At 48.3% G+C, this 16,036-nt stretch overlaps 1 protein-coding gene and 1 long non-coding RNA gene across 6 annotated transcripts in view; one reads left to right on the top strand and one right to left on the bottom strand.

Moving 5' to 3' along the window:
• Positions 1 to 2,015, bottom strand: part of GSR (glutathione-disulfide reductase) — a 47,728-nt gene extending 45,713 nt beyond the window's left edge. Inside the window, exons 1-2 of one of the 5 annotated variants that reach the window (XR_016440172.1) lie at positions 1,724 to 2,010; positions 90 to 116 (exon numbers count right to left, since the gene is read on the bottom strand). Coding sequence is in view for 3 of the 5 variants with exons in the window: in XM_090032002.1 (XP_089888128.1) it covers positions 90 to 116; positions 1,724 to 1,879 (183 nt within the window). In the remaining 2 variants the exon portion in view is untranslated. Of the gene's footprint in view, positions 1 to 89; positions 117 to 1,723 lie in introns of all 5 variants that reach the window. The other 4 variants (XR_016440171.1, XM_090032002.1, XM_090032001.1 and 1 more) reach the window with 4 other exon arrangements.
• A 32-nt stretch (positions 2,016 to 2,047) lies between these two features.
• On the top strand, positions 2,048 to 5,672 carry LOC149871011 (uncharacterized). Its single transcript, XR_016440173.1, has 3 exons — positions 2,048 to 3,776; positions 4,499 to 4,865; positions 4,984 to 5,672. It is a non-coding gene; the product is annotated as an uncharacterized LOC149871011 (long non-coding RNA).
• Positions 5,673 to 16,036: the final 10,364 nt, after the last annotated feature.

Raw genomic sequence — 16,036 nt, 5'->3', positions numbered from 1 at the left:
AACTTCTGTACTTGAAAAATTCATGAAAATTCTGAGCAGAAACATCTCTCTCCATTTGACAAAAACAGGAAGAAAGGGAAAAAGATTACCTTTTTTGGTACACATCCAACATTCACCTATAAGAAAAAAAGATTAAGTCTTAGTCTGTATTTATAATAATAAAAGCAATGGTTTAGAAAATGCTAAGTATTACAGAATTAACTTTGGGGTATTTCTGTTAAATCCACGTTTCTTTCTCAGTCAAAGCAGAAAAGAAAAATGTCCTTACAATGCAGAAGTATCTAATTCTTGAAACTGAGAAGAGAGGTCTTAGGTTGGCTAGTTCAACTCCAATGGCCAGATCCAAAGATACAAATTCTTCAAGGCTTGTTCCAATATGAGATGGTAGTTAAAAACCACTTATGCTGATCAATTTTAAAGGTGTTTTCTTTCAAGAGTGTAAATAATAGTTTAACAACTGATTGATGGCACTTTGTATAGGGAATTCTGCTCAGTGTTGCCCAATTATCTTGCAGCACTATCATGCAGAAAGCCACGCTGCCTCTAATCACAGAACTTGAGACAGGAAATCTGGATTTTAGTCTCAACGCTGCCAATGACTTATACAAGGAATGTCTTTACACCTCATTTCCTCCACCTGTTAAAGTTGCCTTTCAAATTACTGGGTCCATTTCTATTTCAAGGACAACAGGTCTGTTGTCAAGCACACGACCAACTTACAGAACAGGCATGCACCAGTTAAGAAGCTATACACTGGAAAAGAGCTCTGGGTTTAAGTGTTTGAAGACAGTGATCCATCATCGGACACTGCCATGCCAACATGAAAGAGTGGCACCTAGCCTGACAATACAAGACAAAATGCATTAAACGGCAGCTGAAGTCTGCATCCCAAGAGTGATCAAAACCCTATGTATGCTCTTCCCTTCTACAGGCACAGTAGCTGTCTGTACTCTTTGCTCTAGCAAGCAAGGATGAGAAGAGTAGTCCTGATAAAAACAGCTGTGCTAGGCAAAGCCCAAAGTGTAAGGTGTACTTATTGCAGTGGCTTGTCTTCCCCTAAAGCAGGGCCGCTTGACTTTTGCTGGTGCATGCAGCAGGCAAGAAAATATTGTAGCTGCTATGAAGACGCTTCCTTCCTTTACTTCCTGCTTAAGCCATCCTGGTTTCTTCACTCTTCAGCCACACTACCTTCCAGGCTATTAGTTAGCCATCCTGTCTTCTTCACGCTTCAGCCATAGTGCTTCTGAGGTACTAGTTACCTTGTCACCAATAGCACCAGAGGTGGGTCATCCTAAATACAAAAAATAGTCTGGGAGTACAATTCAAAGCTGCAGCCTTCAGGTTTGTCTAAAACGGAAGTTTGGCTTTTCCCTTCCAGTTGTCGCTGCAGTATTCATATCCCCCGAAGGGAAGTTTTCAACGAAAACTCATAGCTTTTTTTTTTTTTTTTTTAAGTAACAGGCAAGCAAGCCAGGCAGGGCTCGCAGCTAACCGGTCCTCGATTCTCCCACACTTTTGCAAGGACACGGAAAGGAAAGCTAATGGACCTGCACTTCCCCCTCCAAGGACACTTGCTGGCCGTCCCTGCACTCCTTTCCCGCCTGCAGAAGAGGGACGGTCCCGGCCCGGCTCCCGGTGCCAAATGCGCCTCCCCGAAGGGACTGGGCAGGCATCACCCGGCGACCTCCAAGTTGAGAGGCTCCCGCCCCCGCCGCCCACTCACGCAGGTGCCACCCAGGCGGTGAGTCTCCACCACTGCCACGCGGGCCCCGAGCTCGGCCGCCCGCCGCGCGCTGGCCAGCCCGCCCGACCCGCCGCCCAGCACCACGTAGTCGTAAACAGCCGCCATGGCGCGGCCCGGCAGGGAGCGCCCAGGCATAACCGGCGCGGGGCTGCTGAGTCACCCGCGGGGCGGGGCGGGGCGGCTCTCCGCACTCCTGCCCCGGCCGCGGGGAGCTAGCGGCACGCGCGCCGTAGCAGCTTCGCGGGCAGGGAGCAGACAGCAGAGCAGCAATTCGGAGGGGGGGAGGGGGCCCCGAGTGGCACGTGGGCAGGGTCGGGGGCTCATTTGTGACAGGCCTGGCAAAAGAGTTGTCCCCCATGAGGATGCGCACCCCCGGAGCCTGGGAGGGCACAGCGGCCGCCTGCAGGCAGAGCAGCAAGCAGGGAGTTCCCGCGGGTGGCTGGAGGGTGGGACATAGTGAGCGCCAACTGGCAATTGGCAACTGCCCGTAAGCGGGTGAGGGGGTGGCGAAAGGCAACCACCGGCAGGCACCATTGCCAGCACTTCTCTCAGGGGGTGCGCATGCGCCCCCTATGCATCACCAGTGCCTTAAGGCATCGGTAGGGGTCAGTGCCTCTGCTGATCTTAGCGCTGTTCACCAGGTTGGAGACAGGAGGCTGCTGGGGACGAGGTGCTCCACAGGACACTGATATTAGTTCTGAGTAGGGGGCAGGATGAGTCTGTGGCTCTTAAGTGGAACAAAAAGGGACTGATGTTGAGAGCGTGTGCTTCTGCTGCAGTAGATGCAAGAGAAAGAAGGTGGGGAAGGACTCAGGGTTGGAGCCATAAAGCAAATCTGGGTCTAACTGCCCTTTTAGGAAACTAAGGTACTTGGGTAAAGGCAGAAGTTCTTTGGCTGAAGACAGACTGGCACAAATTCCAAACTCTGTAGAGCTGCCCTTGGGTTTATATGGGGTTGTAGCATCATGTAAAGGGGGGGGAAAACAAGGACAAATTATCATATTGTTTCCCTAGGACTTCAGCCTCTTGGCAAGGTGGAGTGCTGAGCAGAATAAGCTGCTATATCCATGTGAGCCTCCTCTCAGCACAAAGAGCAAGAAACCAAGCAGTCGCAGCAGACACTAGTCATGTCTACACGAGACCTGTACTGCCAGATGCCTAATTAGCTCAGCAGTAAACCTCTTGATCTACCCTATTAGGCCACAGGAAAGTAATAAAGTAAATACAAGTACTACCCTGCTACAGAGTTTTTTTCATGTGCAGCCATCATATCTAACACTGACCTGGCTGGCAGGGGTACAAGGGTGCTACCTGCTTGCTGCCCTGTACTGGAGCACCCTCATGCATCATCCAGCCCATCTACACCACATAGAGCTGGGTTGGAACAGCCCTGGGCTGGCAGGGTGTCCCACCCAGGGCTCCTTGCTAGCTGGGGCTGCTCCAACCCAACTCAGTGTGCTGCAGTCCCAGGCACATATTCAAATGGCGCACCCAAGAGCAATAAACTGGCACAATTGCACCAGCATTTATTGCTTCAAATTAATTGCACATATAGATGTGCCCAGTGTCTCCAAACAGAGTGTCTTGCTCAGACACAGCTTGTTCTCTGACTCCACTTTCAACTTAGCAGAGGCACTAACCCATACTGATGCCTCCACTTCCCTAACTTGTTGCATCTCTGCTGAGTGTCCAGGAAGGGCTGTGTTTTTCCCACACAGAGCACAACCCCATAATATATCTGGCCAGCATGGATGTCACTAGGGTTGCTCAAGCAACTATCATGATGGTAGACTTATTTTATAGATAGACTTCATAGAATCATAGTGTTGGAATGAACCTCAAGGGTCATCTCCTGCTACACTTAAATCATCCCTGACAGTTTATCCCACCTCTTGAAAGCCTTCAGTGAAGGTGATTCCACAGCTTCCCTGAGCTGTCTATGTCACTGTTATATCAAGAAGTTTTTTCGTGATATTTAATCGACGCCTACATCTTGAAGCCACTGCTTTGCATCCTGTCCTCTTCAGCAAAGGTAAAAAAAGTGTTTTCACTTCTCTTTATTGCAGCCTTTCAGATATTTGAAGACTGCTATCCTCTCTCTTCTTTGGAGCAACTTCATGTTGCTTTCTCAGTCTCCCCAGGCCTCTTCAGACAACTTTAGCAAATACTTAAGTAGTATATAGGGTATACCTCATGTAAAACTGATAAGCCCTGCTCCTTGACAGGTGCCCTGCCCCCCTGGTCACCATCTTGGAGCTGGAAGTCCCATTAGACCCCCCGCGGTCCTTCTCCTCCCCACAACCCATGATCTTTGCCACCAGAACCCTGGTCCCCTTCCCCCGGAAGTACTCCATGGGGGGGAGGGGGCAGGTTCTGACCCTGGAACCAGAAGTCCTGGATGTCACATGGCCTATGACATCAGAAGGCCCACCCTCATGTTGCCATGTTGATCCCAGAATCCCTTGTTCCCCATCACATGGCCTTTGACTTCAAAAGCCCCTGACCTAGCTCCTGCCCTCCCCACACCACCATGTTGATCCCAGAATCCTCTGCCCCACCTAGGCCATGAGGCACAGGCATGACCTATTACGAAAGCGTGGGGTTGTGACCCCTTTAACATCTTTCCCCACTGCCCTTGACCAATCAGTGGGGGTTTCAGGGGTGCCAGATCTCCCCAAGAATAGCACTAAACCAATCAAAGCAAACGTAGGGTTGGGACCTAGACTGGAAGACTCAGCCTGTTTGTTTTCCCAGGCCTGTTTGGGGAGCCCTCCAAAGCACACTGCATGTTTTCTGAGACCACGTTAATGCAGACAGAAGTGAATATGGATCCTTACACTATGCCGGTAAGACCCTTTGTTCCTGCTGTACCGCCAAGGCTCGCCAGATATCTGCCAAGGAAATGCTACCATAGCAATAGTTCTGAGGAGGGGGAGATTAAGGAGAGCACCCTTCCTAACACAGCAGTCGCTTGAAGCAGGACACCCGTGCAAGTCTACAGTAGGCTGGGGAGCTGGCTGACCAGACTCCCAAAGCGGGCACTGAGGATTTGGGAGAAGAGGTGTGCCTCGTGTTGGATTGTGAGTGGAGAGAATATGGCTACGAGGGAGCAGAGAAATAGGTGAGAGGCTGGAACCATGAGTGTGGGGACCCTTAGGAGTTTGGGTTTCCTGTAGCCAGGGTGGGAATGATCTATGAGCTGATTGGACCGTGACTAACTAGAGTTTTTCATTTGAAAGCCCTCCGCAGCTAAATGAAGCCTTTCTAATGAATCCAGAAAGACAAAACACTAGAAGTCCTTTAACTCTGGTATCGGAAAATGGAAGCTGTTTTTGTGAAGAACAGAGGCTCCGTATTGAAAAAGAAGAAGATTACTCTTCAGCTTTTAGAAGAAAATTAGGAATAGAACTAGTAGGTCCTGTTTCCCATCAAAAGCATGAAAAGCTGATGAGAGCACTTATGCAGGCTTCATTTTATGGCATAATTAAATATTGTTTGAGAATGAAGTGCTGAAGAGTATGTGGGGTGTTTTTTAGACAAACCAGGATAAGGAAGCCATAAGAGTGCGAACGGGATGGCTGAGGTGATAAACCAGACAATTCGGGAACTTTGCACTGAGATGTGTATGGAAACCATTTTAAATATTGTATTACATTAGCATTACCCAGCTTACAGCCTGGGTTGTTTGAAATTAACTGAGAGGCATTTAGCTTGGTATAGCCATTGTTAATGTCTGCTAATTGGTTTAGAGACCCAAATTCTGCTCCATATGGAATTATCCAGGAAGAAAATAGGTCTCTCATACCCTATGTTGGAACACGTAATTGGGACAAGAGCTTATAAAACTGTGCTCCGGAGAAAAGTTTAGCCAGGATATAGTACAAAACTAGCAAAAAGCAGTAAATTTTGTACAGAATTTGATGGAAATAAAGGCTGTTAAAATGTTTAAATGTGCTGTTCAGTCTCTTGGGGCCCTGGGTGCATAACACTGGCAGGGGTGTGGATGGGTGAGGGTCCTGTTAACCTACAAAACAAACAAAAGGTTGGCTGGGACATTGTACTCTACCTTCCCTGCACAGTGAAGGTAAGCAGGGTCCCCTCAAAAGGACATGTTGGAACATGCCTGAGGAAAGCAGGAAAGCTGTGGAAAATTTGGATGGGCCATCATCATCAAGTCATCAGACCAATTGACTACAATAGGGTGGGATGTTTTCACCTGAGAACAATGAGGACCTCCCTGAGAATAGCTCTGAACCAATCTGATTAAGGAAGGGTGGAACCTAGATTGGAAACCCCAGGCACCATTCACACACCTCTCCCTCCGAAACACTGAAAGAGGTTCAGGTAACTCAGACAGATTCCCAGACACCTAAAACTGATCCAAGGACGATAACAGAACCCCCAGCAGCCCGTATCAGAGCCCTTCATAAAGAGCATGGAGCTGGTGGAAAGTCCTGCCCCAAGGGGCACTGCTGAGGTAAGTAGATCATTTGGGGGGTGACTTTCTATTGTCATCATGCGGGTCTGTGCTAATTATGCTTCCTTTGCAGGTAGGTGCTTCCCATACAGAGAGCTTTCAAAATCTACACATTGGCACCCCACTGAGAGTAAAGGTCTTTGCCTGAACTGTTTTTGCTCATGTCCTAACAAGAGGCATTCAAATAAGACTGTTGCAGCTGTTTTGTCCAAAGACAATGGCAGTCAAGCAAGGTGTTGAACCCATGGAGGTCCCTGAGCAGGGGTGTACGGGACGTTATTTGAGAATTTAAAAAGTAGCGCCCCCACCCCTGCTCAGAAAAGGTTTCTTGTGTGACCTGGTACAATGTTTATGTTTTGTTAGTATTTGTTGATGAAGGAGTAGAGACTGGTAAAATCATAATAGTGAATTTGTTCACCCAGGTTACTTCTGTAATAGAGATGGAGATGGTATTAGTTCTTCCCCCAAAGAGTCTGTCCCTAGGCACCAGAGGAGAAGGCAGCTGGGTTCTGCTTAAGAAATCTGCGAGTTCCCCAACTGATTCTAACGAAGTCCTCCACTCATGCTCCAAAATGGTCCTAACAGTAAATCCTAGTCTCTTAAAATAATATGCCTTGTACTGTCTGACAATTAAAAAAGCCATAGTCCCTGTCAACAGGTTCCATTCATTTTCATTGCAGCAGGAGACAGCCATGGAAAAAGCAACCATTAAATTCAAAGGCTGTGCGTTTTCCATCAATTTCTGCATAGCCGTCTAAAAAATAGTCCCCCACTTGAAATTCCACATCCTGTAAAGCATGCTGGATTTGGATTTTTTTCTTTCTCGGAGGAGTATATTAGCCACTGAATAGATTGGAATAAAAATCTCTTTGTCTATGATAGTTGTCTGGGGGAAGAAGTGCTGTGGTCAGGGGTTTCAAAAACAAATCTGTACATGGCCATAAAGATGCCAGTGTGATGTATCGGAAAGGGTCTATGCAGAGACTTACCTGTTTGAATTTACCTTTTCACACCACCTCTACCCGCCATGTCATTCTCATAATCACTTTCCTGTAGAGGCAAGAGGCCTCCTTCAAAATTTTTACATCCAGCTGCCAATAATAGGCCAGTTCCTTTTGCCTGTCAAAGGTCTTATCACAGTTGTCCTGATACCATTCTAAAAATTGCTCTGCTCACCAGGCATCATACTTTTAACCCCACAGTACTCTGCTTTCAGGAGAGGTCCCACATAATTCTGGTTTTCCTGTGTGTTAAAAAAATACGGGAAATGCCTTCTGCATTCTTTGAATCCCATCGCTTGGGGGAGCTTGCTACATTTCATTGGCAAAATGTTTAAGGAATCTACACAAGCACCCATGTCGTGAGTTTTGCCTGTCAGCAGCTAGAGGTGCAGGGCCTGAGAACCCCCCTGCACCGATCTCCTTGACAGCTTTCAGCCCACTGCGCCTTAACACAAACAGAGTCATCTATGTCACGAGTTTTGCCTGTCAGCAGCTTGAGGTACAGTTCCCCCCAAACCCCTGCACCTATCTTCTTGAAACTGGGCAGGCTTCATGCTCTCAGCAGAGGCTACCACCCCTGCAAGTTTCATCCAAATCAGACAAAAACAACAAAGTTATAGATATTTAATTGATTCCCCATTATACCCTATGGCTGGATCTCCAAAGTGGCTCCGAAGCTTTTCCGAAGTGGCTCAGAAGCTCTGAACCGCTTTGGAAAGCCTAAAGAAGCACTTCAATCCGGACATACTGCTTCGGCGTCCGAAGCGTCCGAATCTTCTCCAGATCTGAAGCATGGTCTGAAGCCTCGCACAGCACTACTAGCTTTATCTAGAGATGTAAAACTTCCCAGAAATTTTGAAGCCATGGGGAAAAAAACGTTTTTTTTCCTGGGAGAAAAAATGGAAATTTGGGAAAAAATTGAAATACATGTAATAATTTTCTTAGCACCCTTTACAGATCTAAATTCACGTTGCTACTTTAAGAGCATAAAATGTATTCTGTATTGCTCATAAAATCATTGGTGTATATATATTAAATTTTAAAATATAGTTTATTCAGGCAAGAATTACAAATTTACTCATTGAATTTACTTTAAAATGTTTTTAATTTGTGTTACAAATGGAGCTACAAGCTGCTGAACTCTAAATAACCTAGCTTCTCTTAGTTTTTGCCAGTTTATGAGAAGCAGACAAACATTTAAGTTGAAAATAGAAGAAACCATCAACATTATAATAAAACAAAGAAAGTTATTAGGTATTCTGGACTTAATCTCAAGCAGATACAGAAAGCACTCATTTTTAGAAAAAGAGCTGAGGAAAAACAGAAAAAATCCTCAAGACTCGTTGAATACAAATTTTGCTACATGAAACTTTGTCTAAGCAATGTCCTTTTCTGACTTATCACTGTCAGCAATTTCTGATTCTTCTGATCCTTCATTTTTATCATCTTCATGGACTTCTGAAAACTGGAGGCTTGCCCAGATTGAGACTGGCTTCCCTACTCTTTCACATGTTTGTTAATTTATTTCTTGATTTGGTGTGAGTATTCCAAACATAGATCAGTTTATTTCACATGCTGCAGAAGATGGAGGAATCTGAAGCAGGTGAGAAGCAAAAGAAGTCAGAGGCTGTGTCACACAAAGGCCTTGCCACCATGTTGCAGGAGGGATGTGCTTGGCAGAGTCCCAGACTGCATTCCTGGACTGAATACCTGAAGATGTTCTGTAGTCTGCCACATTTGAAGGTACCTTTCCAACATCAAGTCCTATGTGTGTTGCTTGTTTTGTAATCCAGTCAAATGTGGTAGCAGTACTATCATCGCTAACGTTTCTGCCTTTGAATCTTGGATCTAAGAGATTTGCAGCAGCATAAATTGATGGGAAGAATTTTGTTGCCAATCTGTTAATAAAGTCTTTCACTTTTCTTTCTTCTGTACTTGTAAGTTGAGATACACTTAGATTCACAAAAACAGTTGATTTTATCTGGGCCATTTGGTAAGGTATGTCTGATTCAGATCAACTACAGCATTCCTTACACTTCTGAGTACTTTAAGATCCTCAATTATTGCTATGTCTTGAAGAGCTTCTTTGTTTTTTAGTAAACTTTCAAATGAGATTACAACTCCACCCCATCTAGTTTTACTAGTTTGAGTGTCAGTATTTGATTCTTTGCATTCTTTTCTTCCTGCTGCTTCTTAAAGACTGCAGCTACAATATAAGTAGCTTTTACATGTTTTATAACTTTTGCTGTTCTATAGATCTTTTGCAGAGTGTCCAACTTTATGATGTCATTAAGAAGCAAGTTTAGACCATGGAAAGTACATCCATTGCAGTAATATGTGGATATTTATCCATTATGATCGCCCATGCTGCTTGCATGTTACTTGCATTGTCAGTCAGCAAAGCAAATACTTTACCGCTCCCAATCTTCTGCAGGACTTTACATATTTTACTACTGATATACGCTGCAGTATGCCTGTTCTCTCCTGTTTCAATGTTTCTGTAACAGACTGGTTGAGGTGTTGTTATCACAAAGTTTAATTCCTTCTCCCCACACATTTTTCCATCCATCTATAAGTACTGCAAGACACAGTTCTTCACTGATTTTTCCTTGCACAGATTGCATTACATGTTCATATTCTGACTCCAAAAGAGACTTGCTCAAAGAATGTCTGCTGGGCAAACAGTATGATGGTCTTTGAAACAGGGGGCCTGCTCAGGGCAGATCTCCACGTGGCCTGCCTACCTGTTTCCGGACTAACCATCCACTTTCTCGCCAATCATGCCTTGATCTTAATAATTAATTAATAGATGTTATTAAGTGGGAGGCTGCCCATTTTCTGCCCCGCTGCTAGAGGGCGCTATCTGTGGCTCCGTTCCTCCCCTACACCGCAGCCCAAGCCTTGCAGATGGCATCTAGGTGTTCTCGTCATCACCAGCCCCACACTGGGCCCCATAATCCTCCTAATTGAACCCTAACCTAGAATCCTTTCATCAGGTGGCCTTATCTGCCTTCATACAGGCTATATAGCTCCCCAAAACCATTTTTCCCTCTAGGGCATGGTCCCCTCCCCGGGACCTTTGGCTGCCAGCCCTGGCCTACCTCCAGGCCAGTTGGAACCCCTGACCCTCGGCTCTTGGGCATCCCACGTGGTGGACCCCTGGCCCTTTCAACCGGTCTGGTCCTGGCCCCAGCATGGGCCGGTCAAGGGTACTCTCTCGATCGGTCAGAGTATCTAGCCCCTCACTGCCTCCAGGGGTCCACCCTCTGGGCCCAGTTGACACCACAATGTTCTCATATGCCCCAGTCACACACAATGGGTCCCAGAATCCTACTGTAGGACCCCACCTAGGTTCTTCCCTACAGGCGGACTCTGCCGCTGTCATACCGGGTCATATATCTCCCTGCCACCAGTTCCCCTTCAGGTGTGGTCCCCTTACTGGGACCTTTGGCTCCTCTGGCCCCGGCCCACCCACAGGCCAGTCAGGACCCCAGGCCCCTCGCTCTTGGACATCCCTCTTGGTGGGCCCCCTAGCCCTTCTGACCCTCCTGGTCCGGGCTCCCGCCTGGGCCAGGCAGGGGAAGCTTCTGACAGGCCTTGATGTATGACCCTCACTCTTTCTCTGGGGTCCCCCTCTCTAGGTCCTCCTTCATGAATGTGGGGAGCTGGGGTACCTCACACCACAACTGGTGCCTCAGGGTCTCACAGGGGACTCTCACTCCCCCCCGGGGCAGCAGGTCGTGGTGCTACTACAGATGTTATTTCTGACCCACACTCTGCCTTCCCACAGTGGAGGACTCACTGGGGTCAGGACTCGGCTCTCTCACTCTCTGGCTGAGCCTCCGTTCTTCCCTCACTGGGTTCCACCTCACACTGCCCCCTCCCACTGGGGCTTGGTGTTACATTTGACCCACACTCAGCCTCCCCACAATGGAGGACTTACTGGGGTCAGGACTCAGCCCTCTCTTTCTCTGGCTAAGCTCCCGTTCTTCCCTCACTGGGCTCCACATCTCTGCCCCTCACACTGGGGGATTCTCACGCTGCCCCCTCAGTTCTCATCACAGCCCCCTCACACTGGGGCTTCACATCATGGCCTCCTCACACCGGTGGTTCTCAGCACTGCCCCTTCTCACTGGGGCACCTCAGCGCTGCCCCCAGATCTCTGCCTCTTACTCACTGGGGCTCCTCTTCACTTCCCCCTCACACTGGGGCTTCTCATTGATCGTAAGCGCCCCCTCTACTCAGAGTCTTAGGGCTTCCCTCCTTGGGTAGGCTCAGGTGGCCATAGCCGTGCCTGGCCCCTCTACCTCCTTGGGGTCTTGCACCTGCAGGGCTCAGGCAGCCTCGGTCAGACCTGGCCTCTAACTCTTCCTTTCAGGTTCTCAAACCACCGCAGGGCTCAGGCGGCCTCAGCCTTATGTGGGCCTGGCTCTCCACTCTTCTCCTTGGGTCTTGCACCCCCACAACTGCCTCTGATGGAACGCAACCCACCCAAAGGTGAGGGCTAGGGGTTAAGGCACCCTGACCTACCTTTCACCGGGGTGGTAACTGGCCTGGTATTTCCTGGGGGCTCCTACGCCACTGGGAGACCCACCAGGCCACCCACTCTTGGCAGGGTGTAGTTTTAGGTCGTACCCAGGACCAGGAGCCACCTTACCATCCCCTTACAGCTCCTCCCTAACCTCTGGATGAAACTCAGCAGCCCTCTGGCCAAGCAGTGTTGTTGCCTGGCCTCTAGCAGCCAAACTGCGCTGTTTATATGGGCAGCCCTGAATCTAAAATAGCTGCCCTCATTAGGCACCTGGTGGCTGCCAGCTCCAGGGCCTTAAAGTGGTAGGCACACACAGTGCCCTGCCACAGTCTTAGTAATTAAAAAACTTCCTGCCAGTATGCATTTTCAGTTATTGAAAATGGCATCCCAGAAGAATATATTGCTCTTGAAAGATCTTGGTCAATTTTTTCCTGATCTTCAGGTGTCATCTTGTCTACAATTGCAGCTATTAAGAGTCTTTTGCATACAGTTGGTTGCAATACTTGCTTAATTGAGGATGTTGATTGGGCAACCCTTTGTGATGCTGATGTTATGGAAGAAGCAGCAGCAGTAGAACTTACGGATCCGGAATGTTGGAAAGAGCTACTTGCACTTCCATCATCATGCTCTACCTCCTCCTCACTTACACCCATTAAGGATTTTTTAACATCTGCAGGACACTTCTTATATACAAGGATGTATTTAGTCATCCTAGTAGCATTTGGAAATGCATATTTCATATGACAGTATTTGCAAGTCACATTTTTTTTCCTCAGAATAACTTGCAGTATGGAAGCACTTCCATGTGCTAGAAGTTGGTTGCACTATTTTGCTGAGGGAAAAAAAAGAAAAATGTAATTTAGTGGCTAGCTTGCATATATAAACACTAAGCTACAGCATGTACAAATATAGTAATGGATGGAGGAGAGGCCTCCTCAGAGTTAACTGTGAACAACTTCCCTGCCCTGCAGTCCTCACCTTACTTCTAAGCTTGGGTGATTTGTCACAAAACATCAGATTAGTAGGAACTCAATTATGAATTACATAGGTTATGAAAATATATTAATGCAGCTAAAATATAGTTGAATATACTGAATTCAGAAAATTTAAACTCCTATCTTTCAATAAAGAAGTATACTTTCTTTCAGCTTCTCTGTGCTGCTTCTGTATTTCTGTGGATCTCAAGGTCACAGGGCCAGAAGGAGGCAGGTTCCTTCCAACTCAGGAGGAGAATAGTCGGGGAAGCACTGGGGTCCCAGAGGGGAGGGGAACTAGGTGTCCAAGGAGAGTGGTCACTCCTTAAGGAGACGATCCTCCAAGCCCAAAGGGAGGTAATCCCAATGCGGATCAAAGGGAGCAGGAGGGCACACAAGCCCCCATGGCTCACCAAAAGCATCCAGGAATGTCTCCTAGCTAAAAGGGAGGCATACACCCAATGGAAGGGAGGGGCCATCACGAGGGATGACTATACTGCAGTTGCTTGGGGATATAGGGGGCAGTCAGGAAGGCCAAGGCAGAGATGGAACTGGGACTAGCTTCCCAAATTAAGGACAACAAGAAGTCCATCTTTAAATACATAGGAGGTAAAAAGAAGGTTCCGGGTAACGTGGGGCCCCTGCAGGACACGTTAGGAAATTTGGTCACCACACCAGACGACAAAGCCAACATATTTAATGATTTCTTTGCCTCCATTTTCCTAAGCAAGGACCAGAACAGTCACCCCCCTGCTGGGCCTCCCTCAGGCCCCAGGGGAGGCACACCTAGGCCAAGGATTAGTGAGGAACTAGTTAGGGAACTTCTGGAGGGACTGGATGTATTCAAGTCAGCCGGTCCAGACGATCTCCGCCCTAGAGTACTAAAGGAATTGGCTGAGGTCATTGCAGGACCCCTGGCACGGCTTTATGAGCACTCGTGGTGCTCTGGTGTGGTGCCAGAGGACTGGAAGAGGGCCAACATGATTCCCGTCTTCAAAAAGGGGAAGAAGGAGGACCCGGGAAACTATAGGCCAGTTAGTCTTACCTTGATCCTGGGCAAGCTTTTTGAGAAAATTATTTTGGCACATATCCACGAGGGGCCAGGAGGGGAGGTCATGCTTAGGGGCAACCAATATGGGTTCATTAGAGGCAGGTCCTGTCAGACCAACCTGGTGGCCTTCTATGATCAGATCACCAAATCATCAGATGCAGGGGTAGCAGTGGACATAGTCTTCCTGGACTTTCGGAAGGCTTTTGACACTGTCTCTCACCCTGTTCTCATTAAGAAACCGGGGGACTGTGGTGTCGACACCTGCACAGTCAAATGGGTCGCCAAATGTCTAGAGGGCCACACCCAGACAGTGGTGGTGGATGGGTCATTTTCGGCCTGGAGGGATGTGGGCAGTGGGGTTCCGCAGGGCTCGGTCCTCAGGCCCGCACTGTTCAACATCTTCAGCAGTGACTTGGACAAGGGGGTAAAAAGCACCCTGTTCAAATCTGCTGATGACACTAAGACGTTGGGGGATGTGGGCATTCTAGAAGGGAGGAATAGGCTACAGTCGGACATAGACAGGTTACAAGCGTGGGCAGATGAAAATAGGATGGGACTGAACACAGACAAGTGCAAAGTGGTGAACCTGGGGAGGAACAACCTGCACCATACCTACAGGCTGGGGAACCCCCTTCTTGTCAGTACAGAAGCAGAAAAGGATCTTGGAGTCATCATTGCAGTCAGGAAGGCCAACCGCACCTTGTCATGCATCCACAGATGCATCTCAAGCAGGTCCAAGGAGGTGATCCTCCCCCTCTATGCGGCACTGGTCAGGCCGCAGCTGGAGTACTGCGTCCAGTTCTGGGCGCCACACTTCAAGAGGGATGTGGACAACATGGAGAGGGTCCAGAGGAGGGCCACTCGCATGATCAGGAGGCAGCAGGGCAGGCCTTATGAGGAGAGGCTACGGGATCTGAACCTGTTCAGCCTCCACAAGAGAAGGCTGAGGGGGGATCTAGTGGCCTGTCATAAACTAGTCAGGGGAGATCAGCAGGCACTGGGGAAGTCCCTGTTCCCCCCAGCACTGCCAGGAGTGACAAGGAATAATGGTCACAAGCTGGCAGAGGGTAGATTTAGGCTAGATATCAGGAGGCAATACTTCACTGTCAGGGCGGCTAAGATCTGGAACCAACTTCCAAGAGAAGTGGTGCTGGCTCCTACCCTGGGGGTCTTTAAGAGGAGGTTAGATGTACACCTTGCTGAGGTCGTTTGACCCCAGTACTCTTTCCTGCCATGGCAGTGGGTCAGACTAGATGATCTACTCAGGTCCCTTCCGACCCTAGAAACTATGAAACTCAAAAAACCTTTAGACTTGTTCTGTCTCCTCTCGAGGTTTTTGAGCAATCCGGGCAATAAGCTCCTTGTTTCTAATCTCTAAAGGAATGAATGGATGCTGCTGCCAGTGTCCACTCCCAGTCTTTTGAGACCTAGTCAGGAGGGCTGGGGGGTGGGGATCCAGGAGCTGGCCCTGCCCCCACCTAAGCAGGCAGAAGCAGTGGGGAAGCCAGCTCCATGCTGCAGCTGCCTCCTGTTGGGGGCAGGGAGCTGCAGACTTGTGTCCTTGGCCCCATAGCCCTGGCAGCTGGGGGCTCCTCTGGCAGGGTTGGGGGGTAGGGGCTGTGGGGGGGCAAGAGGCACGAGTAGGGCAGGGGGGCTGTTCTGGGGGCACTGAAAGGCACCAGCAGGGCTGGGGGAGGCATTGGGAGGTGAGTGAGGGGCACCAGCAGGGCTGTGGGGGGCTTTTAATTTGAATAACGGATTTTGGGGGGTTTATCAGAGAATTTGCCATTTTTATCAGCGAAAACCAGGATCCCTGCTGATAACACAAAGTTTTAGACAAACAGTTGATCTGCTTTTCAGAAGCTAGAGCCACATGGCCCTATTCTGTGGATCAACAGACAGTTTATAGTTAGAACACCTCTGTGCCTCACCCACACTGTCTGCACAGTCCAGGCTCAGATAGACGCAACATCAGAACCTGCACCTGTGGCTATGGCTGTACAAAGCCTGACAAAGATCACAATAATTTCTTGCACCAAATACCTTTTTCACATCCAGAACACCATCATAATGTTCATCTTGCAACAGAAAGAAACAGGTATTTGGGTACTGGGGCATGTTGTGTGTTTTAAAGAAACCCCACCCTGTTTTCCCCTTATGAATTACTTTATGAATGTTAACCTTTACAAGGTCTTCAGACAATGCTACCTCCTTCAGCATAACCTGTTTCTGAGCTGACTACCCCAACTTCTAGTGCA

This window comes from Crocodylus siamensis, chromosome 2, assembly GCF_052110815.1.
Source record: "Crocodylus siamensis isolate JL-2025a chromosome 2, ASM5211081v1, whole genome shotgun sequence".
In the NCBI taxonomy this organism is placed as follows: domain Eukaryota; kingdom Metazoa; phylum Chordata; order Crocodylia; family Crocodylidae; genus Crocodylus; species Crocodylus siamensis.
The sequence above is the reverse complement of the archived record's forward strand: the minus strand, read 5'-3'. Positions and strand labels throughout refer to the sequence as shown.